Source organism: Hevea brasiliensis, chromosome 10 (assembly GCF_030052815.1).
Source record: "Hevea brasiliensis isolate MT/VB/25A 57/8 chromosome 10, ASM3005281v1, whole genome shotgun sequence".
Taxonomy (NCBI): domain Eukaryota; kingdom Viridiplantae; phylum Streptophyta; class Magnoliopsida; order Malpighiales; family Euphorbiaceae; genus Hevea; species Hevea brasiliensis.
The window spans coordinates 90,392,800-90,420,157 of record NC_079502.1 but is presented as its reverse complement, the minus strand read 5'-3'; the positions used below and the strand labels follow the sequence as shown (position 1 = coordinate 90,420,157).

Sequence of the window (27,358 nt, the reverse complement as noted above, 5' to 3'; positions counted from 1 at the left end):
AAAACAATATCTTTAGTTATAATATTAAATTTTGTTAGATAAATTCAACTGAAGATCTAAAAAGCAAATATATAAATTATTATTTTAATTTAACAACGAAATCAAATTAATAGAGTATTTAAATTGATATAATGATTAATAAAAACTACTTTATTTGATAACAATTTTTATCATTATTTAATTTTATATATAATAAGATATTTCTACGAGTCCGGTTTTTTTTTTTTTTTTTTTTGTCTGAAGATTGAAATTTCATTGAAGAATCATACTGGCATATAGCCAAAGACAAATGCTTACTAAGCAGAATAATTACAAGCAAAGGAGGGACCGCATAAAATTTTTTTTACTAAGGCGTGTGCATCTTGGTTGCCCAATCTTTTAACATGGGAGAAAGCAACCAAATTGAACCTACTAGCTAAAAGTTTGATATCGAAAATGACCCTTTGAATGTCTAAAGGTGCAGATTGAGAAAGAATGGCTTGTATAACCATAAGAGAATCACCCCTCCACTTTAACTTCATAGAAACCCCTATTTAGGGCAAGGGTGACAGCGTCTGTACATGCTAGGCTCTCTAAGACTAGCGGATCAACAATAGATTCATACACTTTACAACACAAATCTATTGGCTTCCCTTCCCAGTTTCTAGCTACAACTGCAATTGCTCCTTTCCCTTTATTCCTTTCCACTGCTACATCAAAATTGAGCTTAATAACATTCACCAGATGAGGGGTCTAAGCTGGAATAGGATGATTCAGTTCTAATTGCCTTGAAACAAATCATTTGCCAAGGAGAAATCCTCAAAATGCTTAAGTGTGCTGCTGTAATGTCCTGTGGAGATATTATAAGATTTGTGAAAACCTTTTCATTTTTGCTCTTCCAGACATGCCACAATATGAAAACCAAGAGTTGTATAAGCTGTTGGTTATCTTCATGAGTCCGAAGAGGCATCAATAATTCAGTCCAGCAACCCTTAACATTCATACTATGAAGAAAGACAAATCTGAGCCTGAGTAGGGAATTAATCCATATTGTCGTACTGTGAGAACAAGAGAAGAACATGTAACGGTCAGGCTCCAATCATTAGAGAAATTGTTCGCTTTGGCCGTAAGCCTCACAGTTTTGTCCCATAGGTGGAATGGAGAACTTCCCAGGAGGTCACCCATCCTAGAATTTCTCTCAAGCGAGCACGCTTAACCCTAGAGTTCTTCCAACTCTCCAAGCCATTCCATCAAAAAGCGCTTCTAGTGATTAGTTCCACCATTTTATATATTATTACCTTGTCCTCCCATTTCGATGTGGGACGTGTTTCCTTGTCTTTCAAAGGAGCTTTACGCCACGTCCAACCTAAGCCGAACTCCTCACCCCCTTAAGCTTCGAGCGTCCTCGCTCTCACACCTTACTGAGGGAGTGTCTGGCTCTAATACTAATAAATATAACACCCCTCACCCGTCTACAGTGTAGTTGAGCAAGGTGTGCTACATTCGGAGCCGGAGCACCCTATTTTGTCTTGTCGTGTATAATATTAATTTAATTATATTATCTTACGTGTAGAAAATTTTTTTTATTACATCTTATTTTTGTGGAGATCCAGTCAGAATCTCCTCTATTTTATTAGTGCATGGCGAGTTTCCTTATTTTCTTGTTAAACAGTCCATATTCATTTCATATTTCCCATAAACCATGTCATGTCCTCATAATACTCATAATCATTTCAAGTAAATAAAATAATTCATTTGATTCATATAAAATTCATACATTCATATAAAATTTAAATACGATAATTTACAAATTATTTACAGTCATAAAATGATTTACATCTTTTACTTATATACAATAACCAAAATGCAAAATCTAACTATACATGAGCCCTACCAAAATAACTGATGAAGTGACACTTTACACTATTGCAGATCTGATCAAAATCTTGTCTAAGCTCTACTGATGTTGCTGCTGCTGCTGGTACTGGTCTTCCATACCTACGCGTGGTAAGAACCAACACGCTAAGCATATTACTTAGTGGTGCATAAATTGAAATAAAAATAGCTAAATAATTGAAATAATTATTTCACGTATAACTTTACAAAGAAATATAGATTTCATGAGTTTAAATCTTTTACATGTTTATAGAACTTTGGTAGCAAATTAAGTTAATTAGGATCTTTTCGGTTCATTTGTTCTATGTTCAATCTTATTACTCTTATCTGTGATCTCTTCATATAATTATTTAAATTTAAAGTGTATTACTGATATTTGTACCCAAGTAACTTATAACAAACTATAAAGACTGGATATACGGGAGTATACTAGTTAAACATCCGTATATCTAATATGTATACATCTGTAATGTCAGACACAAGGCCAGCAGGCAGGCATAAAATCATAAATAAAATTAGGCACAATGGCCAATAGGCAAGCATAAAGCCTGTAGAACAATCATATCAGACATATATTGTCTATCAATGTTTATTCTTGTGAGCAGTACTACAATTTGTAGTTCCTAATTGGTATACCAATCGATCCATGCTATATAAATAAGTCCAAGTATACTTTAGGCAAATTAGTATTATTAATTACTTATGATCTTATCATTTCATGTCATGCACTATTAGTGCTTTATAGTAGTTTCATGTCAATTTATAGTAGAAAAATAGGTTCCCCCTTTATTTTTATGTAACTTATACATTTAGAAATTCATATAGGTAATTTACATGTCATGTATCAAATAATATCTTGAACCTTTCTTTAGATCTAAATTTGGTATCTTATCTTCTCCTAGCAAATTGGCCAAAATGTGGCCATTGTTTGGTTACACTTCCTTCATGGAAGTTGTCTCTCTATGTATTGTCTTTGTTTTTCTTTTTGAATCATGTCATTTGAAGTTTTAGAACTCAAGTTATGGTCAAATAACCAAAACTAGTTCCTTAACTCAGTCAAGTTCCAAAACTAGCTAGATTCTGGAGTCAATATTTTTCTAATTATTTGGACATGTTACAGCTACTTTTAGGCCTAATGCTCTTCATAAAAGTTGTTACCTTATATCTTATGATTACTTAGAATTTTGAATTACAATTTTTTAGGTCTTTTAGAATTAATTATAGCAAATTAACTGGCCTGGACTCAGGTACCCTATGTCTACAGGATTCCAGGTTCAAGTCAGTAGCTTTGACTCTTATTTTAGGATTCTTATACTCAAATTTTGAGAAATATTTCTAAATCAAAGTTGAAGCCCTATCTCTTAGGTTTCTATAACAGTTTGGCTCATCCTATTTGGAATTTCCTAGTGAAAGTTATGATATAAATTCTGTTCCAGGGTCAGGTGGTAGTTGAGGCAAATTCTAGGATTTGGTGTACTAATTTGTTCTAACAATTTAAAATAATTCCATTGGGTTCTGGATTTTAGTCCAAACACCAATGTTGTAGATCTATATCTTATAAAAATTTTAGCATTAGTTTCATTGTATTTGCAATTCTGTAGACCAAGTTATGGCATTTTTTCCAAAATTGGTCTGGTAAGCCTATGTCCAACAAATTCTGGGCAAATTGGTTCTGGACAGTTTTATTGATCTAAATTGTGCTAACAATTTGACTTGGTTAGAGGCAGATCTGGTTTCTATGTTCTTCATGAAAAATGTGCTTCTATGTCTAACCTTTCCAATGGTTCAAGAATCAGGTCATTTTGACCTTCCTAGTGTAAGTTATGGCCATTTGAACATTTACTGTTCATTTGGTCATTTTTCCATGTCCAAATTAGGGTTACCCGGATTCAAGCCAATTTTAGGCCAGGTTAAGGACAGTTTTTGGGCATAGTTTCTTTATAAAAAATGAGGCATTATGACCCTATTTTCATTTCCAATTGGCCTCATACCAATTGGAGCAACACAACTCTATTTATGATTCAAAAACCTCACTAGACTCATAGATCTGAATTTCCTGCAAGAGAAATTGCACTTCCAATTTCAAATCCTCCCAACTCCCAAACTTCATTTCACATTCATAGCACTTTAAATGATCAAAAACTCATCTCAACATGCTCAATTTCAAGCCATAATGCAAAAGTACCAAAATTAGGTCAAAACCCTAACTCAGTATTCCCAACACCATGCAAATTCAATACAATTTCACTTCCAATATATATAAACTCATCGATCAACATCACTAAGATAATTTATATCAGTTAAAAGCATCAATTCCCACTTTACATCATGGCTGTCAAAAATCAAATTTCCACATACTCCAAGTTTTCTTTTAATTTAATAAAATTTACACTTAAGTTAACATGCCTAAGCTAGTTAAAGGAGAAAGAAACTTATTTAGGCACTAACCTTTAATGAACACTCCTTAGACTCGTGAAAACTTTGAGATTTCCTCACTTCTTGGCAGCCAAAGTCTTGTTTATGGTGTGGGGATGATTTTTAATAAAAGAAATTATGGAAAATTATGGTGAGAAAGGGTAGAAAATCAAGCTAGAAAGCTTGAAAATGGTGGTAGTAAGGATGGCCATGGTGGATGGCAAAGTGAAGAAGAAATGAAGAAGATAACTCTTAGTTAATTAGCTCAATTTGTCTTATATATATAAGCTTGTCTAATTTTAATTGGGTAAAAGTTTAATGATGTCATAATTAATAATTATATTTTTAAATTCTTTCTTTTTCTTTTTTTTTTTCTTTTTCTTCATTTTCCCATTTTCCATACATAAATTCATCTTTTTAATTTATTTTATGTGTTTTAATCCCTCTCATTTAATTGACATTTAGGTCAAAATTCAACTCTAGGATTGAAATGACCAAAATGCCTTCGTTAGACTTATTGGGTTATTTTTGGTCGTTACCGATTCACTAATTTTCTTAAATTTCCTTTGACATTTCTAATGTCATTTATATTTCAACAAACCTCTACTTAAGTCCCAAAAATTATTTCCTAGGATTCTTCACGAGTCTGGAGTCAACAACTGTCTTCGCAGTCCCTTCCCGGTACGGTCACTCATCACCGTGACTCCGGCTCGTTTAACCGAATTGTACTTCGCTTCTTTTACTTTTTTAAAAAAATTTTCTTAGTTTGTATTCAGTCAATTTATATTTCCTTACTTTAGTTTGAGTGTAGTTTCAGACATCCTGACTGTCCGAATAGACATTAGTCATCGGAACAGTAGAATATATGAACTACCTAAAGTGAGGGCGTTACAGATCAAATGCTTACTAGTTTCCATCTCCCCACAAAAAGGACAGTAGGGATCAAAATGTGGCAATCTCTTATGTAAAGTGTCATTAGTTCGCAGCTTGTCCATTAGCATCATCCATAGGAAAACTGATAATTTAGTAAGTAATTTAATCTTTCATATGTTTTTTCATAGCTCCTCCATCCTACTACTAGAACTTGGACTTTCTAATAAGTGGGACAAGGAATGCTAGGATTTTTGGATCTCCCTCGCTATATAATATTTAGATTTGATAGTGTATTCACCCCTTTTGTCACAGTGCCATATAAGTTGGTCTTCTTGTCAAAACAGTCCCACAGGAATTGCTAAAATACACTTGATTTCCTCTTCATGGAAATTTTGTTGAAGACTTTCTTAGTTCCATGAATGAGAATTCTAGTTGATAAGTTGGTGGACCCATACCACACTAGTATCATGATCTGTCTTGACTCTTGGAGGATTTGGAAAAGATTGGGGAATCTAGTTATCTAATTTACAAAGGGTAGAATGTCCATTCCCTACATGCCATCTAACCCCCTTAAGAAGCACTTGCCTTCCCCACAACAGGCTTTGCCATCCCTATGATGGGCAGCTTCCCTGTGATGTCTGCAAAAAATTCGTAAAGGGAAAGTATTTCCCTTTAAAGACTTGAGATAAAAGGGAATTAGGATTGTTCATTAGCCTCTATCCTTATTTTGCCAAGATATTAAAACCTTCAATGTCTTTAAAACCCAATCCGCCTTTTGGCTTTGACTCACACATTTTAGACCAAGCTACCTAATGCAACTTCCTCTCATTCCTTTGTTGCCCCCACCAAAAATTAGAAAGCATGGAATTCATGGCTTTGCAAAAAGAGGATGGTAGTCGAAACGCAGACATGGCATACATTGGTATTGTAATAAAAAAAAAATCTTAAAAAACTTATTAAAGTTTATTTTTAATTTTATGAAATTAATTGTATTTCTAATGTTTTGATTGTTGTAAGAGACAGTCAGCCTGACAAATGCACGATCTCTGAGAGAATGAGAAAGGCTATCTATGATTTTTCAGTCCTTCTTGAGTGGTCATTCTGCAAAATAAAGAGGATTAAAGGGTCAAGTGAGGCTACCTTACTTGACATTTCGATACTCAAATTAATAATGATACTAAATAATAAATAAGAAAATAAATTAGTGATGAAAGAAAATGCGAAAGAGAGTGTCTAAGTAAGAATGTCTCATACCTAATATGAATAATAGTTATATATTATAGTCCTTGCAATGAAAATGTGCCATTTGTCTTAGTTAGTGCAAATGAGTGAATTATTGGCTTAATGCATGCTCCCATTCTTTGAATGAAGACTCTATTTAAGAAGTCTACCCAAGTAGAGATTATTATTATATAATAGTGGTGGTTGCTGGGATCTAATAAAGGATCCAAAGACTCTTCTGGGCAAAGGCAAAGCTAGAAAATTGACTCAAGTCATAAAATTTCGTTTTGCATTGAAAAAGATTATGTGTGATGATAAATTATATATTTATTGAGAGGGGAAAAATTATAATACATTTAGAGTTTTAATATATAATAATGAGTAAAAAAATATATAATTTCATAAAATAATATATTATCGCTATAATTTTAAAATTATAATTATCTTTAATATCAAATTATTGTTGTAAATAATTTAAAAAATAATAAATTCTCACTTAATCTTACAATTTGCCTCACAAAATAATATATATAGTCGATATGTTCATTGGTGTCATTATTACACACTAACATCATTATAAATAGTTTTAACTTGTGTTACAAAGATATATTATAAACATTCGGGTGATGTTTAGATTTTGTAATATTCTATGTATGAAAACAGTTCTAGAAACATGATTAGAAGAACCAAAATAACAATAATAATAACTTTATCCTCTTCAGGAATAGATGCACTCATAATGGCTTTCTCTTTTTTTTGTCTCGGTGGGGTCTTGAAAATCTTGTTAGATTAGATTAGTATGATCAGGAAGAAGATTTGAAACTTTTCTTGTTGGGCCTTTAGATTAACTGTAATTTGTGCAATGCTCCAAGGAGGGGCCTTTTTTTTTAATATTTTTGATAGAAGGAAAGTGTATCTGGATATATATTCATCACTAGCATCAGTCTGTAAGATTGTTTTTCTTGTGCTAGAGATCTTTAAGAAGGGTGGATCCTGTGCGGTTTCCTTTAATTTTTGGACAGTTGTCGTTTATACAGTGCCCCAAGAAAGGGCCTATTTTTTCAATATTTTTGACAGGAGGGAAGTGTATCTGGATACATGTGGAATAAAGTCTCTCAGATAGTTAGCAATTCTAAGAAACTATTGGATTTGTTTGGTAGTCGGATCCTTATTTGAAAACTTTAATAACTTGTAAGCAATGTGTCCGAGAAATTCAAATTGCATTTTCCATTTTATTTATATTACTAACATTTTGAATCAATAGCTAAAAAATAGTCTATGGTAAGTTTATAAAAAAAAAAATGAATTGTAGAGTAGGTCATACAATTGGTAGAGAATAAATTATTTGAATTGCACTTATTCTAAATGTTGTTCTCTTAGTCTAAAACTTTAATAACTTCTAAACAATATTTTCTATTTTCAAGTTGCATTCTCAAGAATTCAATATTGGTCCAAGTCAGGTTACTCTTTTTTTTCAGACAACATGATCTCATACTTTTGGACTATACCTTAAATTAGGCTAAAAGTTTCTTATGGGCTGAGACATTCTTTGAGAGTAATAGGATGTCATCAATATAGATCAAGGCACTGTATATGATAAAAAAATTAGAATATTATTTCTTAATAAATCTTGCTACAATTACCAAAACTCCCTTTGTGTAGGAAGAGAGTTAGAATAATAGGATATTAAAATTTTAATCACAATTAAATTTTAAAATAAATAAATTAATTATAAAATAAAATTAATATAAAAAAATAAATTTTAATAACCAAGACCTGGTATAATTATTTTAATACATTCAAATATAAAAAAAATTATTGAACGTTAAGAGTAATTCTCTTTTTATTTATGCTAGTTAATAGAATTTAAATATAAAATATTTTTATACATGCCTCAAATTTTTAGATATCATTTAAAAGATTAAAAATAAAATTTTATAAATGAATAATAAAGGTACAAAATATTTTTAAAATTTTTTTTTAATTTTTTATAAAGTTCAACATCGTGTAATTCCGTCCATGCTTTTGGGTTTTGTGGCACTTAACGTACTTATTGGCTGTTAAATGTTAGCAGGCCTACTAATATCCATGGATCATGCGATCGTTCAAATATCTTTCATGCTACCTTTTGATGAGATCATTAAGGGATTAATTATTAAAATAATATAATTTAAAAAATTATTTATTAATATAATATGATTTTAAAATTATTTATTAAAACAATATTTACTCAAAAAAATACTACATGCAAAAGTAATTTTAAGTGATCTGTTTGAATATTTAAGAAAACGTCATTTCAAATAATATTTTTTAAAGTGGTGTCACTTTATATTAAAGACTATAAGAGTTAATTTAAAAAAATTATTTAAAATAATATTTTTTTAAAAGATATTACATTACAAAAATTACTTAAGAAAATACTGTTTAAAATAGTATTTTTTAAAGCATTTTTAAGTTTATTTAAAACTTAAAAAATGCATGAAGTTCAGATAATTTATTCTCTTTTCTTTGTATTATTTACTCTACAATCTAATTTAATTTTTTTATAAACTTATTATAGGAAATGATTTCTCTAGTTGTTAATCAAATGTCAATAATATAAATGAAAATAATAATTTTATTATTATTAATATAAATTGATTTTTTTAATTATTTGAGAAAAAGTTTTAATTAGAATTTATTGTGGTATATTTATTAATTTAATAATTGTTTATCATATCAAATAAACGTAAAAGTATTTTTTATATTGTTATTCCTTAAAAAGAAATTAAAAATGGAAGGAATAATTCCAAATAAATTTATTTTATAAATTTTAGTTATGTTAAATTATATTTTAGTAATAAAAATACTAGGAAGCATTTTTGAAAGAAATCCACCATGTAAAAATTATATATAAAAAAATATTAGGTATATATAAAATACAAATATTAGAGGTGTAAATTTTACCTAAATAAAATTTACATAAAATAAATTTATTTAGAATTATTCCTTTCATTTTTAATTTTCCATTATAAGGAATAAAAAAATATTTTCAAGTTTATTTAACCCAATAAATAATTATTGAATTAATAAATATAAAGTTCTAATAAAATTTTTTCTTAAATAATTAAAAAAATCAATTTATATTAATAATAAAATAAAAAATTATTATATTTATTTATATTACTTACATTTTTATCAATAGTTAAAATAATCATTGTCTATAATAAGTTTATAAAAAAAATTAAACTGAATTGTAGAGTAGATAATAAAATAGATAGATAATAAATTCTTTAAATTTCACTCATTCTAAACATTATTTTCTTAGTAATTTATTCGTTCTCTGACGCAATATAACACCATTTCATAAAACATCATTTTAAATAATATTTTCTACAACATTTTGATATGACGTAATATAACTTAAAAATAATTCTTCAAGTGATGTTTTCTTAAGTAAATATTATTTTAGTAAATAGTTTTAAAATTGTATTATATTTATAAATAGTTTTTTTAAATTACATTTTTTTTTTAAAATTAATCCATCATTGAGAGTCAATGAAGCTTGTGACTGCATGTGAGCCTCTTTGCAGGCTTAGACCCATCGAAATCAAGCTAACCGGGCGCATTTTCGACCGCCTACTATTACGATGGTCGTGTCTGATATCCTTGACATGTGGCAAAAGTTTGAAGGAACTCCTAGCCACTCTTGGATCAATTTCCATAACAAAATAATTTATCAATAGAGAATAGTTCTTCTAATCATACTTATTTAGTTTTTTTTTTTAAAAAAAAAAAAACTACAATAAGATCAAGATAAACATCCCAGAAAGCATGCACTTGATTTATATCCAAGAAATTACTTCATTAATCAAGAGTTTAAAGTTCATAAGCAGATCAACAGAAGTGCTTTATGTAAAAATCATGATCAACAAAGCCCAAAAGCCCTTTGGTTGCAAATGCTTGGCTTAGCCCATGCCAATTGGATCCATAAGATGTGATTCACAAACAAGAAGTATAAGCCCTAAGGTAGACAACACAAGCAACAGAGACCAAGAATTCAGTATGTGCCCCTTCAACCAACCATGTAGGACCTTAGGGAAGGGTAATTGTCCACAAACAGACACATCAAATATGTGGGTAAGTGTAAAACTCTGCCCTATATTGATTTTGCTTTAAGGGCAACCCAGAAAACAAAATCCCTTTCACGTAAAGCTCTACTTAATCTGGCAAAATATCCCTCTCATTATCTTTCCACATATAGCAACTTCATCACTACTTCGCCTAGATATATTTGGCGCCTAAATTTGAACAACTCAACTAAAATAACTTCCCTAACTGTCATTTAGTCTGCAAAACAACCCACCTTATGTCTTCTTCATTCCAACTGGAATTACACCCCAGCCCCGCATGTCCAAATCCACCACCTAGGATATAAAACAAAGAAAAAAAATGGTGCAACATGACAAGTTAAAAAGCATAAAGTTCAACCAGGACCAGCAACCTGAATACATGAGGACAGATATACTAGGTTTTATGATCAGATTCTTCTTTACTCTTACCAAGTCTCTTGAAGCTTTTTGATTCTTAAAAAGAGAAAAAAAATCCTCTTAATGACTTGATTTTCTTTCTGGGTTTTTGCAGATTTATCTGATCCTGTTAGCAATTCATTGGCTCATGCACTGGTTTGTAATTTCTTTCTCTTTTCATTTGTTTATCTCATGTTCTTGTATTAAAGGCGGTGACAGTGACAGATTGATCAAAACGAGAGAACTTTGCTTCCAGTCATGTCGAATGAGGAGCTGAAGATTCGCAGCGAGCTTGAGATGGATATAGAAAGAGATTTAGAGCAAGAAATTACAGATGGAATATACCATCTTGCACTGAGATTGCACAGACTTTATCAAAACCAAAAAGAAAGGAATAAAAGAGAAATATCAGAATCTGGTGCAGCAAAAAAAATTCACCAGGAAACAAAGAAAAAATTACTCTCTGAAGTCAGCATAAGCATAAAATTGGATGCAGGAACCAAGATTGAAATAAAAGAGATCAAGAAAGAAGCTCCAACTAGGCCCAGAAGTTCAAGATCAGATCAGAATTTTCAGGGCATGCTTCATACTAAGAAGTTTGATTGGGCCAGGAGTCTAAGGTCATCAGGTTCAGCTTCTGCTGTGGCCATTAGCAGGAGAAACGAAAGATCACTCCAGGGTAAAACACTAAGCAATTACCCTGCAGGTCAGTGTATGAATCTGAACCCTGATAACAATGCCAGGAGAAATCTCACTAGTGCTGCAGGGCATCGAAAAATCAGTGCAAGTGTTGACAATAATTAAGATACCTGAATTGGGATGGAAATGCCAAAAATTATATATTGAGTATTTATTATTTGTTAATTAATGCTTTTGGTTTGTTGATTTGGACATGAGAATGTTGTTATGATCCTTAAGAACATGTGAAAATATGTAAGTTTAGAAGTGCTTTTGAAAATATTTGTTAAAAGGTTTTCATTATAATGGTATGTGTGGTGTTTGTTACTCATCCTTAAGTATTTGGAAAATAAATAAATAAATAAATAAGTCACTGATTCTTTGCATATGCATCAAATTTTCATTTATGCTTAACATTTAATTAAAATGGAATTTTCTTTAAAAATATTGTTATAATTTTTGTTATATAATTAACTCTAATTAAAATTTAAATTCGAGACTTTGCAATTCTGGATGAAAATGACACCATTAAATTTTTATTTTTTTTGGATTTGGGTTGGAGCAATAGATGAATATCTTGGGCCTGATTGGATTCAGGTAAGAAAATGAACATGAAGTTCTAATCTACATGGGCTAAGGTTTGAGAGGAGAGCTTTCATGGTGAGTGGAGAGTGAGCTGAAAGTGCTCCATTTTAATGTGATAGCAGGACAATTTAGAAAATGACAACTGATTAGAAAAGAGTATAATTCTATTTATGCATTTAGTTATATAAAATTAAAATTCAAATCTTCAAATAGAAGAACTTAAGAAATTTGATCAACAGTTCCTTTTTCTTTTTCTTGATATCCAACAAGCTCTTATAATTATAAATAATTTAATTATATATATATATATATATAGTAGAAAATCAAAATTCAAATAAGCTATTATAGCAATTTACCTCCATCACTTCTAAGAGATGCATCTTTTTAGGAAGAATTTTCACCACAAAACACCTAGCCTAGATATGGCATCAACAAAAAGTGTATTGACCTGTCTCTTTCATTATCAAGAGAGACTCAGATTGATTATGCTGCTAATGAGTTGGGTGATGACTCTAAGGAATTTAATTTCTGGTCCAATTAATAGAAAATTTTTAGCTTATATATATATATAAAACAATATATTATGGTATGGCTCAGGAGATTTCATTTTGAAAATTCCTTTGGGATGTTTATGGAATGTTGAAACCCCTTGATTGGATAAAAGGATCAATCATAACTACAAAATAATTTTGGAAAATTTGTGCATAATTTCCTTCAAATTGAACATACATTTTCTATGGTCGATGCTCAACCCGATGATTAAGTAACTATAAGTTTTGATTTTGTAGTACCGAAAACATTTTCAAAATTGTGATGTCTCGAATTTGAACTTAATTGAAGCTCAATAGACTATATATGTTTGTCTGTTAAACCCAAAATAAGAATACATGATGTCAAAAAATTCCCGAACTTTGCATTATACCTGATTACTGTTAATTTTATCAGTCTTTGATACGTCAACATAGGAAAGATATTTTTTAAAAAAATTCAAATTTCGCATTTTTCGCAGTTGTATCCCAAACTTTAACACATGTACTCTAAACTTTAAACTTCATTACAATTAAACCCACGGTTAATCACTCTGTTAAATACTAACAGAAGTGTCTTGTCAAAATTTTTAATCCCTAATTTAATATTAATTAAATCTAATTTACGATAATTCCAAGACATTTTGAAAGTTTAAATAAATATTATGTTTTCTTAAATTATTTTTTATTTTGACTCATGGTAAATTCATTAACTTTTAATAGAAGGATCAAATTGTTGACTGAATCAAATCATTGGGACGTTTTCATTTCAAACCTAAAGGTCAAATTTTAATTTACCCAAAAATTCACAATTTAGAATGTTTAAGTGGTCTGTGGAATTAAGGACTCTAAATTGGATTGCATGGTTTTGGTTTGAGTTAATCTAAAGATTTTTTTTTTCCCCAACAAAAAATTCTGATTTGAATAGGACCGGAACTGCCAAATCCGATTCCAGATCCGTTTTGAGGGGAAAGGAAAACCGATTCGGATCGGTCCGATCTGATCCAGACACTTGAAGTTTCAATTTGATTTTGGGCTCAAACCAAACCGTAGTTGGTCTGATGCAATGGGTGATTTCCAGGTTTTCTATAGGTGTGCCAAATGTGCAAAAGTAAAGCAAAACCCATATAGCTTCTTTCAAACCTTTTCCTTATAATCCTCAATTTTGCCAAACCAAACGAATCTGAAAATGAGGACCCCCACTCAACCCTACTCTTCACTTCCCTTGCCTCGCCTTGTGTTCATCTCTAGGGAAGCACATGAACTGAGTATGGCAGCTAGATTCTCTGAAACTTGCGAGCTCCTACACCACTTGATTGCTCTCCCTCGTGGCCTCAGGAGTCTATAATAAACCCAAAACCTCTCACCACATACATTATCACTGTCATCATCTGAAACTTGTATTAATTTCTTCCCCATAATTGCAAAATTGGGGTACATTTTATGTCAGAGTTTGCAATTCAAGTAAATAATTGTCTATAATTGTCTTCTCTTCATCAATCCAATGTTTGTTCATCTAATTGATGAATAGATCATTTTTCATTGGTATCTACCAATGTTTAATAATTGGTCATGGGAAAGATATCTGCCTATTAGCCTACCCATTTCCTCGGCTGTAGATCCATGCAGGTCCAAGCCATTTTGGCCCTAGCTAGGACTTATTGGAATAAATAGCCCATCTGCTACACCTGCATAAATAGGTACAGTGACCTAGTATTGGTCAAACTTCAACATTAATCTCTTAAAAGTGACCCTATATGTATATATAGTGTAATAGTGTGAAACCTGGGATGTTTTAACTTGCTGAAATTTCGTACCAATTGAACACATGGGTCTCTATTCATCCCTTCCTCTTAATCACATCTATAGACTCAAGTTCTCTCAGAAATTAGAACTATTAGTTAATTAATTTAGTGGGTAGTCCTCATTTCGTTATACTTTCGACTTTAAAACAATAATTCAGCCTCATTTGGTTCAAATTGACTACTACTTCAAAAAGTTAGATTTAACTTAATTAGGTTAATGTAAATAACTTATTTGGTAGGAAGTGAAGGAATTGAGAATCTCAACTTTTCGGGAAGTCGAGGATTATGGCTAATCAAGTAAGATAGAAGGGATAGGAAATTTGGATTTTAAAATGTAACTTTTAAAGACTAAAGAGGATAACAGCCATTTATTTTGTATATATTTCCATTTATGTAATTCTAGAGGTGTCATGGCTCAAATATTGTGATATTTCCTATTACCACTCCCATTGTGTCCCTAATGCTTTTTAGGGAAGGAAGTACCTAGTAAACTACTGTTGAGTTATAGGTGTGACTAGCCACTGGTATGGTAAGTATCTGTCCTGTTACTCCTTATAGGTTTCTCACTGTCTAAAAGTGATATAAGAACTGCTAATCCAATTATATCAATTATACTATATGAATGAAAAAAATAGTCCATTTATGATATTTTTATGTCCTTTATTTATTGTACTTGAGATATATGTTTATATATAATGCTTGTGATATTTTTTCTAATTGACTTACCAAATCCATGTTAATATACTCATCTTGATAGATAGATTATCAAGAGATGTTGAAAACCTAACTAAACAAGACCTGAGTCATAAATTTGACTGTACTTGCTTAATAACAATTTTTTAGTTATATATATATGCTATTAAATTTATAATCTAATAATTTGTTCAATAAAATTTAATAATTAAGTGTCTATTTTAGTAAAAAAATAGATTAAAATCTAGGAATTGTCTTTTCCTTTTGAAATATAAATTTTATGCAAATGCACAAAATACATAAAGGGTCACATTTGTCCAAATTGGAATGAAACAAACTTCACTAAAATCACAGTATCCATATTAGATTTTCATTAACGAATTGATGGTGTAACATCCTTAATTTTCAAATAATTATATATATATATATATATATATATATATATATATATATATATATATATATATATATATATATATATATATATATTTTATTCTAATCCTGGTATTGTGGACTTCGTGTATGTACTTTCACTTCGTGGAACCCCAGATCTGTAATTTCGGGCCGAGTAGATAAGCTGCTGGAACCATTTCAGAACCGAGTCAAGATTATAGGCTACCTCACCATTTTCAGACGTTCTGGACGCATTTCAGTTGTCAGATTTGACATAGGTAAACTCGAACTCTACATTACTCAATTTTTGCCTTGTACTGGGTTAGAATAAAATTTATAAAATATTCATGGATGATAAGAAAATTATGATTTCTATTGCAATAGCCTTATAATATTGTTAAGGACCGCGGGGCAGGTTTATAGAATTTTTAAAGTTAGTTTGGATAGTTTTTGAAAAATATTAGTTTTAAAGTCTTATAATTGAGTTGTCTGATGTTGTGATTATTGCTTAGCTCGGATGGCCCAGGAGAGGCCATATAATGATGATGAGATATGGGTTGAGTTTAGAAGTGTTATTTGAACCATTTTGTATATTGGGTAGGTCATAGGTATAGGAGAGATTCTGCCAGATTTTCAATACAACTTAGGGTGTCTTTGGTCTTTTCTAAATTTGTATTGAGTCAAATATATTAAATAATTGTAATGAAATTGTCAGGTGAGCCGGGACAGCCTTCCTCCTCTGTCTAACCACTGCAGTGACCTCGGTTCAAGCTTGTGAGTAAAATATTAATTTTAATTGTAATTTCGATATTATTATATGTTCAAGCATGCTCATGCATCACTTATAAATATGTTTCTATGTAGTTAAACACTAGGCACATTTTATATTGCATTCATAATTGTTGAAGTGCCATTGATGTTGTTTGTGTAATTTGGAGCAGTGTGTGTGCGTGGCGTGCATGTGGTATGGTATTGGATATGGACAGGACGGGTAGACACGACTTGAGAGACACTCGTTGGGACCCCGCATTTGGTTTATTAAGCGAAAGTCTGGCTTGAGAGACACTCGCTGGCAGAGGTTAGATTAAAAGGGCTGTATAGGGGATCACCTCTCATATATGTATTGTTTGACAGTGTTTGGTGTGTGAGTGCTCCAAATTATCTTTTTACTGTTATGATATGAAAATTATGACGATGTTGCATTTCACTCCACAAGGTGCATTAGCTTTAGATAATTATAGAGATTATGATTAAAATTGGTATTTTACTCTCTGAGTTGAACGCTCACTTCTGTTCATCTATTTTTCCTGGTTACAGGAGAATTATTTATTATGGCTAACCTTCTCTTCTTCTTCACAAGTCCATTAATAGTATTTAATGTATTTTGTACAATTGAGTTAAATTTTAAACTCCGCATGTGTTAGAAGCACTTATTTTTATTTTGGGCCTGTATTATAAAAGTTATGTTGGACCTGTAAAATTATTAACTGTATGCATGATGGGATTGGATGAGGGAGATGAGCTCCTATTTCAGTTATGACATTTTGATTATGTGGAGGGTGAGCTGAGCTCCCCAATTTATTATATATTGTGTTTATAGGTCGGGCGAGTCAAAAACTCCTCGTTGAATGGTCCATTTTATGGTTGAACTCTGTCCAATTGAATTCTTGAAATTAGGCCTAAATGGGCCTTAGAGTTGGGTTGAGGAATAGCTAGGCTTACTACGGGCCTCGGGGGCTTTAGGCTGGCCCAGGTCCTAATGGCGGTCCGGCCCATAGGATTCTATTTTGTCTTTTTCTGTAATTCTTTATTTCTAAATTCTGTGCTATATCTCGGAAAATATAAGAGTGCCTCAGTTAGTGTCTTAATTTTCGTAGAGTGTATAGAAATGTGAAATAGAGTTAGCAGACATGTTGAGGTCTGCCATGGGAATACATTCTTCAAGAAACACTACATTGCTATCAGTATGGGTCCAAGTGTTGTGCCTATCTGGTGCTAGGCATGAGTACATAAAGGTGAGTTTTGATAGTATAATTGCCCTAGATAAGGGTAAGGATACCACTGCTGGTAGTCATCACTGGATGACCCAGTCAGAGTAAGTTTATGATAATAGTAGATTCAAGAGAGGCAAGAGATTAGGAGACCTAGTCTGTTAGGACGTATCGTAGTAACTATACAATGTTCTCAATGTCTGCTCTATAAGCTGCAGATTACAGTACCGACATGAGATTATTATGTAAAGCTGCGTGCATCCCAGTGGTGCTTCATAATGAGGGTGTTTACGGATGGCCTCTGTTTTGGTACAGTTATGCCAGAATAGAGTTCTATATCTGTAGAGGAGTTGTGAACTTTTGGTTAGGGATCTAGAGCTAGAATATCGAAAGGTCACAGTTGGGTGGTAACTAGAGTTAGTAACTCGGTTACCCTAGCATAAGCTCGAGTTACATTAAGAGTTGCCATCAGACTAGAGGTTGCAAATTAGTTACAAAGTAAAGGTGACATCTATAGAGTGAGACCATCTGGTCTTCGGTATGGAATTTTGGATGGTTTTTGCAGTACAACAGACATTTTGCTTAGAGCTTAATGAGAATGGTATATCTTGTGGGTATCAACAAGGTGTAAAGTACAACCCTACTACCTAGGGAAGGTTGGAACTATGAATTGATGATTTACGGAGCTATGATATGAGAAGAGAGTCATTAATTTGACATGGTTTTGGCAAGGTGGTAAATGTAATACCTTTGTTGCAGTAAGTTAGGGTATAGTCCTATCTTTTCAGAAGGGATCGAAGATTATTACTGATAATGATGACTTATGGAGTAGTGTCCCAAATGGGATTGTAGCGTGAGATAGAGAGTTATTAGGTCAGGTGTTCTAGAGGGGGTACAAGTTCCATGTAGGAATTATAAGATGTAAGATCAAGATGTATATAAGCCTTTAAATTGAATGACGGGTTTGGATACCTAATATCTTAAGTTTCAGCTAATTAAATGAATATGAAAAATTAGAGTTGCTACAAATCCCCTCCCTAAGAGGGTAAGAATAGAGATCACACAGGAGAAGTATGATTGCTATTCCCTAAGTTCATCCTTAGCTTCTTAATGCTTAAGACTAAAGTATACTCCAAATAAAGTAAAAGAAAAAGGACAAAAGTTAGCATCGATAAATCATAGAATATGTATATATATATATATATATATATATATATATATATATATATATATATATATAGAGAGAGAGAGAGAGAGAGAGAGAGAGAGAGAGAGAGAGAGAGAGAGAGAGAGAGAGAGAGAGAGTGATGGAGTGCGGTTCAAATGCAGTAGGAGAGATAGCCTGAATGCCAGTCGAAGTCTGGCTAGGGTAATTAGAGGATCAATTCTGAGTAACATTGAGGTATAGATGAAGTGGTAGGGAGAGTGGAAAGGTATAAGTTTCTGATATGACAATCAGGTTCAAAAAGAAAATAGAGCTAAAGGATGAAAGAGTGAAAGTTCGGATTTGGATAAGATAAAAAGAGTTGGCTAAAGAATAAACTGGAAAAACAAATTAGGATAAGATTAGGAAGAATAGAGCCAAAATACCAAGGAGGTGAATGTGGTTCTAGGAAGGGTAAACGAGATAAACAAAAAAAAAAAAGGATAGAGATCGTAGAAAAGGATGGCATTAGGAAGAACATTGTTAAGTTATGGAACCCAGAAGTACAGGACTTAGAGCTGGTCACAATTGATGTAGTGTTAGGAGCCTGAGCCTAGAGCTTAGAGTTACAGGATCTGGATTAGACCTTATCTGTTTTCTACCCCTAAGGTAGGATAATGGGACAATGACATAAGAATCCTTTTGGTTGTTGACAGTATAATGAAAATTAGGTGAGATGTGTGACCAAAGTAGGTAGTAACTGTTGAGCGTGCCGTGGTAACTTAAATTGTATTGTCAGATAAAGAAGCAAGATCAGTAGGAGTAAGTTGGATAAAAGTCAACATAAGGGATATAAATATGCAAGATGAGGGATAATGTCACAGAGGCTTGACATTAAAAATTAGAGTGGTGAGACCTCGAGTCAAAAATTGGAGTTAGACATATATTTTTAGTGTGATCGATAGAATAATTATGTAAAAAAAAAAGAGTAATAATAAATAAATAAATAATAGTATGATAATATGTAGCAGAAAGCTAATAACGGTCAGAATAGGACAAGATAGGTATAAGTGTAATTATAAGATATTGAGAAGTACATGGATTAGAGGAGTGATTGTTGATAAGATTGGAGTAGATCTGAAAGAATCTTTGAGTGCTTTTATCTTTTAGAATATAACTAAGTATAAGGAGCATTGGACAAATAATTATAAGTATAGAAGATAAATGGAGAGTAAAAAGGAAATAGTAAATTCTAAGATGATATGTCAGGCAGGACAACAGTATAACAAATGATAGATATAACTGATATCTTATAATAACGCACAATAATTACAAAGAAATAATGAAACTAAAAAGGGAGACTAAGGGGTATGAGCTAAATCTTGTTTATCAAACATTGGTATACCATAAATGGTGGGAGAACATTTCTCCTTTTCAAATTGGCATGTTTCAATTCTAGGAGATAATGTTAAGAAGAAAGGTCGAGTCAAAGTGACCCAATTAATTGAAAATTTGATAGGCATTAGTACATATCCAATCTTTTGAGGCGAAAATGACGATAATGGTGTACCTAATGTTAAGTATAAAAGAATAATCAGAGAGGTGACAGGAGTTAAATCGAGCTAGTTACTAGGGCTTACAACCCTTTTGAACTATAAGCTGGAGGAAGTGCTATTTGCTAATGAGTTACAACGAATGAAATTGTTGCTAATGGGAAAAGTTAAGGCTGAAGTTTGGAAAGCTATAGTCAATATATGTGATTATATTAAGGAGAATGAATACGTGAAGTATCTTGTTCAGAATTAAGACATGGCACATATTTTCCACAGTCATGTTAGTTCAGAAGGAACTAGGGGTGTGCAAACGGTCGGTTCGGTTCTGAACTGAATCGAATCGATAAAATCGAAAATTGAAAATAAAAAATTTTAAAAACCGAATCAAATCGATTAATAAGAGAAAACCAAATCAAACCAAACCGATAAATATCGGTTCGGTTCAATTTTAAACCGATCAAACCAAAATTTATAAATTGAGCATTTGATTTTCAATTGGGTTCTGTTCAATTTTAAACTGATCAAACCTAAATCTTATGGTTCGGTTCGATTTTCTTTAATTTCGTTGATATATATATATATATTAATAATTTCGGTTCGATTCGATTTTTTTTTATTTTTTATGAAAATAACTGAACCAAATCGATTAACTGAAATTATCAAAATCATAAACTGAACCGAACCGATTGAGTTTTAAAACCGAATAGATTGAACCGAATTGACTCGGTTCGGTTCGATTTTTCAGTTAAAACCAAAAACTGCTCTCCCCTAGATGGAACTTATAATTTTTTGGGCTCCTATCCATCCAGGATGAGTAATTTTCTACAAAGGCTGGTAGGGAATGATAATGTTCTGATAGGTAAGTTGGGAAAGGGGATACAAAAAGAATTTTCTATGGTTAATTACAAGTGTTACGTAATGTGAAGAATGTGCTAGTAGGAGTCAATCGTAAAGTTAGAATTCTCGAAGTAATGGAACTAGTAATTAAGATAAGACTAAGAAATAATAAAAAAAAAAGAAAGTTAAAGTTGATGATGGGATGGACATCCTTGAAGGAAAAGGTGTAAGGGTGAAATAGAACTAAGATTAAGAAATAAGTACAGCATGTGGAAAAGATATCAATGATAGCAGAAATAGGAAAAGAAAGTGGATAAGATCCAAAGGACAGGAAGAAAGCTCGGTAGAGCTAGTTATAATGATGAGGATAAGAAGGATAGGTATGCTAAGAACACACTAAGAGATGTTTGAAATAAATTATTATGAGATGATAGATTAAAGGAGTAGTAGAGCCTCGATCTGAGTGCCAATGTGTCAGAAGTAGGCCACATACTAAGAAGTTTTAGGAAAAGGTACAGATATTTCCATTCCAGAGAAGGAGTGAAAAACGATAAAGTTGCATTAACTGGGTTGTCAGGGAATACAAATACATTTGTCCTATAAGAGAAGAGACCCAATTCACTTTCCAATATTAATAAGTGGTGAAGGGTACGCTTGATACTTGTATGGGGCTCTACATAACTAGTTACATAAGATGGACAAGAGCTGGTCTAAGGACCTTAGTAATGACACAAAAGAGATTGAAAATTTGAAGTATCATGGGAGTGAGAAGATTTATAGGTATTGACCATTGAGGTCATAGGACAAGTAAAGGTTTCGAACGAGATGTATATAATAGGTGCTATAGGAAAGCATTTCATAGGATACTATAGGGTAAGGAACATAAATCATGTTTTTGGGGAACAGAAATTATTGAAACAAAGGAATGAGGACTGAAGTCACCAAGAGACACGTTAGGGCGTAATAAAAGTGAGGTAAGCACCAAAGTTGATTAAAGTTATCAAATATCAAGTCGAGAGTAGTGGAGTTATAATGAGTACTAGAGATGACTAAAAAAAAAAAGAGGGGTAAACGAGTAGTCAGATGTGATGGTTTAGACTCAGAAGGAGGATGGTAGCTGGCATACTATGACAGGGGCAGATAGACATAAAAATTTTTAACCATCTATGCAAATCCAAGGCGGAAAGATGAAAAATTTGCAATGGGTGACTGTGTTTTTGAAGGTTTCTCCTATGAAAAGGGTTATGAGATTTGGAAAGAAAAGGCAAATTGGCACTCCGTTATATAGGACCTTTTAAGATCATAGACAAAGTAGGAGCAGTTGCCTATCAGTTAGAGTTACCACCAAACCTTTCTCATGTCCACCCAGTATTCCACATTTTCATGCTTAGAAAGTATGTTCCCGATCCTTCTCATGTGCTGCGACCAGACACAGTGGAGTTAAATGAGAATTTAATCTTTGAGGAGCAACTAGTAGCCATAGTAGACTATCAGATGAGATAACTTTGGTTAAGGCAAATCCCTATGGTTAGTCCTGTGGAGGAGTTAATCTATGAAGGAATGCATTTGAAAGTTAGAGCGGGATATGCACAGCAAGTACTCATAAGTTTGATATACAACTATGTGTCATTGTTTCGCCTTGTGTAAAATTCGAGGACGAATTTTCTATAAGGGGGGAAGAATGTAACATCCATAAATTTCAAATAATTTTATATATATATATATATATATATTATGCTAACCCTAGTATTGTGGACTTCGCATATGTACTTTCATTTCATGGAAATTCAATTGTCGCTCGGATCTACAATTTTGGGCCGAGTAGATAAACTGCTGCAACCATTTCAGAATCGGGTCAAGATTATAGGCTACCTCACCATTTTCAGACATTCTGGACGCATTCCAGTGAAGGAGCGGAAGCATGAAAAACACAAATTTATACCATTGAATTAAAAAAATTTTCATCTAGGGTCACATGCATCATGCAAGATTTATTTTTATCTATTTGATTTCAATGATAAACAACATATTAAAACACTTTTAATATATTTTTTGGATCTGTATTTTCCATTTAAGATTTTAAAATTGATCAGATTAATTTTAAAACCCTAGATTAGATCAAGAACAAATACACTAATCTCTTGATGCACTACAGTGTATTTGTGCCTTTCAGATGCGTCTTCAGGATACCAGATATTGTCCCTCTAGCTTGTCCACACCAAGTTCACCTATGGCAGCCCTTGAATAGCTTCTAAAGCTTTTTTTATTAATTAGAAAATCAAGTTTTGCCTTTTAAGAGATTAAAGATGTAAACAGGACACTAGAAACAATTTCTAGTATTTTTAATTCAAGAGATTGTTTGCTAATCTCTTGGAATTGATGAGAGATGAAGAAGAAGAGAGAATGAGAGCTTCAAGGTGGAGGCACAAAGGAGGAGGCAGCAGCTTGTATTATTTTTCTTTTCATAACAACACTTATATAGCTAGGTCAACACATAAAACCCTTGCCACATGTCACCTTCTGATTGATTCTAGGTTTAATTGACCCAATTACATTGTGCCAAGTGTCAAACCTATATTTAATCTTAATTTTAATCATCTTATATGATTAAAAGACATTTGGCAAGCTTATGTGTAATTCCATGTGTCACCATCTCATGGTGCCACATGTCACCCTGTAAAATGACCAAAATGCCCCTGTGTCTTAATTTTGAGTTCTCAATCCAAAATAATTATTTCTCTTCTTCAAATCAAGTTATATCAAATATAAATCAATTAATTAATCTTTATTAATTAATTTCTCATTAATTAAATTCATATTTAAACACTTTAAATATAAATTTAACTTATACTGTACATCCAATAACCTAGATTTGGTTTCAAGCCATGTTAGGGACTTTGCAATCTAATTGCAAACCAAACCTATTTAATTAATCAATTAAACTCTTTAATTAATTAATTAAATCATATTTAATTAATTAAATCATATTTAATTAGGTGATAACTTGTGTGTGTGTGTGACTTACTAGGCTCATCACTACTTGGCAATGAGATATGATATTAACTCTTAATATCATCAGAACTCTTTCTTATCATAAATGATTTCTCTAAATCATTTTATGCATCTCATAGACCATGGTTAACACCTAGCATAGAATGCCATGGCCACCCAATTAGTAATAAGGTTTACCATAAATGAACCTATAATCATATGTTACCATGCACTAGAATCTCTCTGTTACAAAATCCCAATTCAAGCTGGAGTCATGGTTTATGTCAAACTCCATTTGCTATGAATATTATGTTCTCTTTTAATTCCATTTCTTGATTAAAAAGATTTTCTCATCAGAAATTCTTTCTGAATAAATCTATCTGTATTGGCCAGGAACTTGAAACATCAAGAACAATTAAATGAACATAGGATTTTATCTCTATTTACTTAGAGGAACAGATTCCATCTTGATCAACACCTACCTCCATATATAACTAGCAGGAGCTAACACATGCCCATATACCCATACACAGTATAAGTATGAAAACAGTATCAAACTGAAACCACCTATATACAAGATAACTATGCTATCTCAGGTCTAAAGATTATATGCACTGATATGATTTATGACAATGCATTGACAAGAGTAAACTCCATGTGTTTGTCATAAGTGTCATTGGTTCGGCCTACTTATCATGTATAAGTGCCTATCATGTTTGTTATATGGCATGAGACTCACCATTCCATCTTATTTATATCTCATATAAATAACTTGAAAACAAACATGAATACAATCTTTCTGGATAAGTCATGTCCTTATTATGAAGTATCCTCGATTGTGAACCTATTTATGATACTTTATACTGGAAATACTGTCACTCATATTCTTAACAAATTAAGAATAGAATTTCTAACAAAATATCAATGGACCTTTTCTATTACACATAAATATATTATGTAAACGAAAAAGTGAAAATACCTTTTATTAATAAAAATATGTACAAGATACATATTAAATGATATACTCTCGGGCATACTACTAACAATCTCCCACCAGCACTAGAGCCATTCATTACAATATCTTAGACCCATCTTCTCAAGATGTCGGTCTAGCTGAGTCTGTGACATAGGCTTAGTGAATGGATCAGCTAGATTTTCAGCTGATGCTATTTTCTACATGGCTACATCGTCTCGTCCAACTATTTCTCTGATAATGTGATAGCGCCTTTCTATGTGTTTGGATTTCTAGTGAGACCTTGGTTCCTTAGCCTATATGACTGCTTCATTGTTGTCACAGTGTAGTGGAACTGCTGATTCAATGAAAGGAACTACTGCAAGTTCTGTCACGAACTTCTTTATTCAAATAGCTTCCTTTGCAGTATCTGATGCAGCAATATACTCAGCCTCGGTAGTGGAATCTGCAGTCGTGCTCTGTTTAGAACTCTTCCAACTGACTGCACCTCCATTACAAATGATCACATACCCAGAGGTAGACTTTCTATCATCGATATCTGATTGAAAATCAGAATCAGTATAACCATCCAATTGCAACTCTCTACCTCCATAGATCAAGAATAAATCCTTAGTTCTTCTCAAATACTTAAGGATATTCTTGACAGCTATCCAATGTTCCAAACCTGGATTGGATTGATACCTACTAGTCAAACTAATAGCATATGTAATATCCGGCCTAGTACACAACATTACATACATTAAAATTCTAATAGCCGAAGTATATGGAATCCTAGCCATCTTATCTCTTTCTTTAGGTGTCTTTGGAGACATCTCTTTAGAAAGGTGGATACCATGTCTCATTGGTAACAATCCTCTCTTCGAATCAAGCATGTTAAACCTCTTTAACACCTTTTCCAAGTATAGACTTTGGGATAAACCAATTATTCTTTTCACTCTATCTCTATAGATGTGAATCCCAAGAATATAGATTGCTTTCCCTAAGTCTTTCATGGAGAATGTATTTGACAACCATACCTTTACAATTGTCAACATACCTGTGTCATTACCCATCAACAGTATATCATCCATGTATAAGACAAGGAAAGTGATATCACTATCACTAACCTTCTTATATACACATGGCTCATCCTCATTTTTGATAAAACCAAATGATTTAATGGCTTCATCAAAATGGATGTTCCAACTCCTCGAAGCTTGCTTCAACCCATATATGGATTACTTTAGCTTGCATACCTTGGAACCATCTTGGGATTCAAAACCCCTAGGTTATTCCATGAAAATGTTTTCTTCAATGTATTCATTGAGAAAAGCTGTTTTGACATCCATATGCTAAATCTCATAATCATAGTATGTAGCTATCGCTAATAGAATCCTAATTGATTTAAGCATGGCAATAGGCGAGAAAGTCTCCTCATAGTCGATTCCTTGCCTTTGGCGAAACCCTTTCGCTACTAGCCTTGCCTTATAGGTCTCTACCTTTCCATCAGAATCAATTTTCTTCTTGAAAACCCATTTGTTCCCTATAGGTATAATACCTTTAGGTGGGTCAACAAGATCTGTGACACCCCTTACCCGTCTACAGTATAGCTGAGTAAGATATATCATACAGTGTACCGGAACTCCCTATTTTATTTTAATCCTTTTTATCCTTCCTTATTTATTTTTATCATAGCTATGAAGTACAATTGGTGAAGTATAATTTATTTAAGTCATTTATGGAAAACATCAATTTATTTGAGGTTCTGCAAATTTTATAGAAAATTCGACAGAGTACCGGCTAAAAATGGAGAAAACAGTTCTTCAGAACCAGAGAAAAAAACTTTCAAAATTCTCAATCAATCCCAAACTCCATTTCATCATCAAAATCTCAATATTTTTCAACAACATTTCAATTTCTTAATCATTCATTTCTTATGATATTCATATACAAGTCATACATAAATATTCAATTTTTTTCATTCATAAACACAATTCTCACTATTTACATTAATATCAAAATACATTACATGAGTTTCAATTGCACATGAGAAAGTAAAAGTTAATTACAAAATATCAAAACACAACCTAGTGTCCTACCAATGCACTGATGATGGTGAGGTGACACGGGCACTATGCAGAGCTGCAGAAGGTCTCACCTAGTCTGTGATCTACTGGGCTCTCGGTCGGTCTCTTCAGAACCTACGTGTGGCAAAAAGCAACGCGCTAAGCAATAATGCTTAGTGGTGCCAATAATAAAATAAAATGAAATAACAGTAAATAAATATACAGTGCATGTCCTGATGTCTTATGCAGAC

General features: G+C 32.2%; 1 protein-coding gene across 1 annotated transcript; it reads left to right on the top strand.

Annotated features, from left to right (window-relative positions):
• Nucleotides 1-10,765: 10,765 nt before the first annotated feature.
• LOC110634476 (uncharacterized) lies at nucleotides 10,766-11,878 on the top strand. The gene is made up of 2 exons (XM_058128724.1): nucleotides 10,766-10,894; nucleotides 11,008-11,878. The coding sequence occupies exon 2, from the start codon at nucleotides 11,151-11,153 to the stop codon at nucleotides 11,694-11,696; it is 546 nt and encodes a 181-aa protein (XP_057984707.1). The 5' UTR covers nucleotides 10,766-10,894; nucleotides 11,008-11,150; the 3' UTR covers nucleotides 11,697-11,878.
• The last annotated feature ends 15,480 nt before the right edge of the window (nucleotides 11,879-27,358 follow it).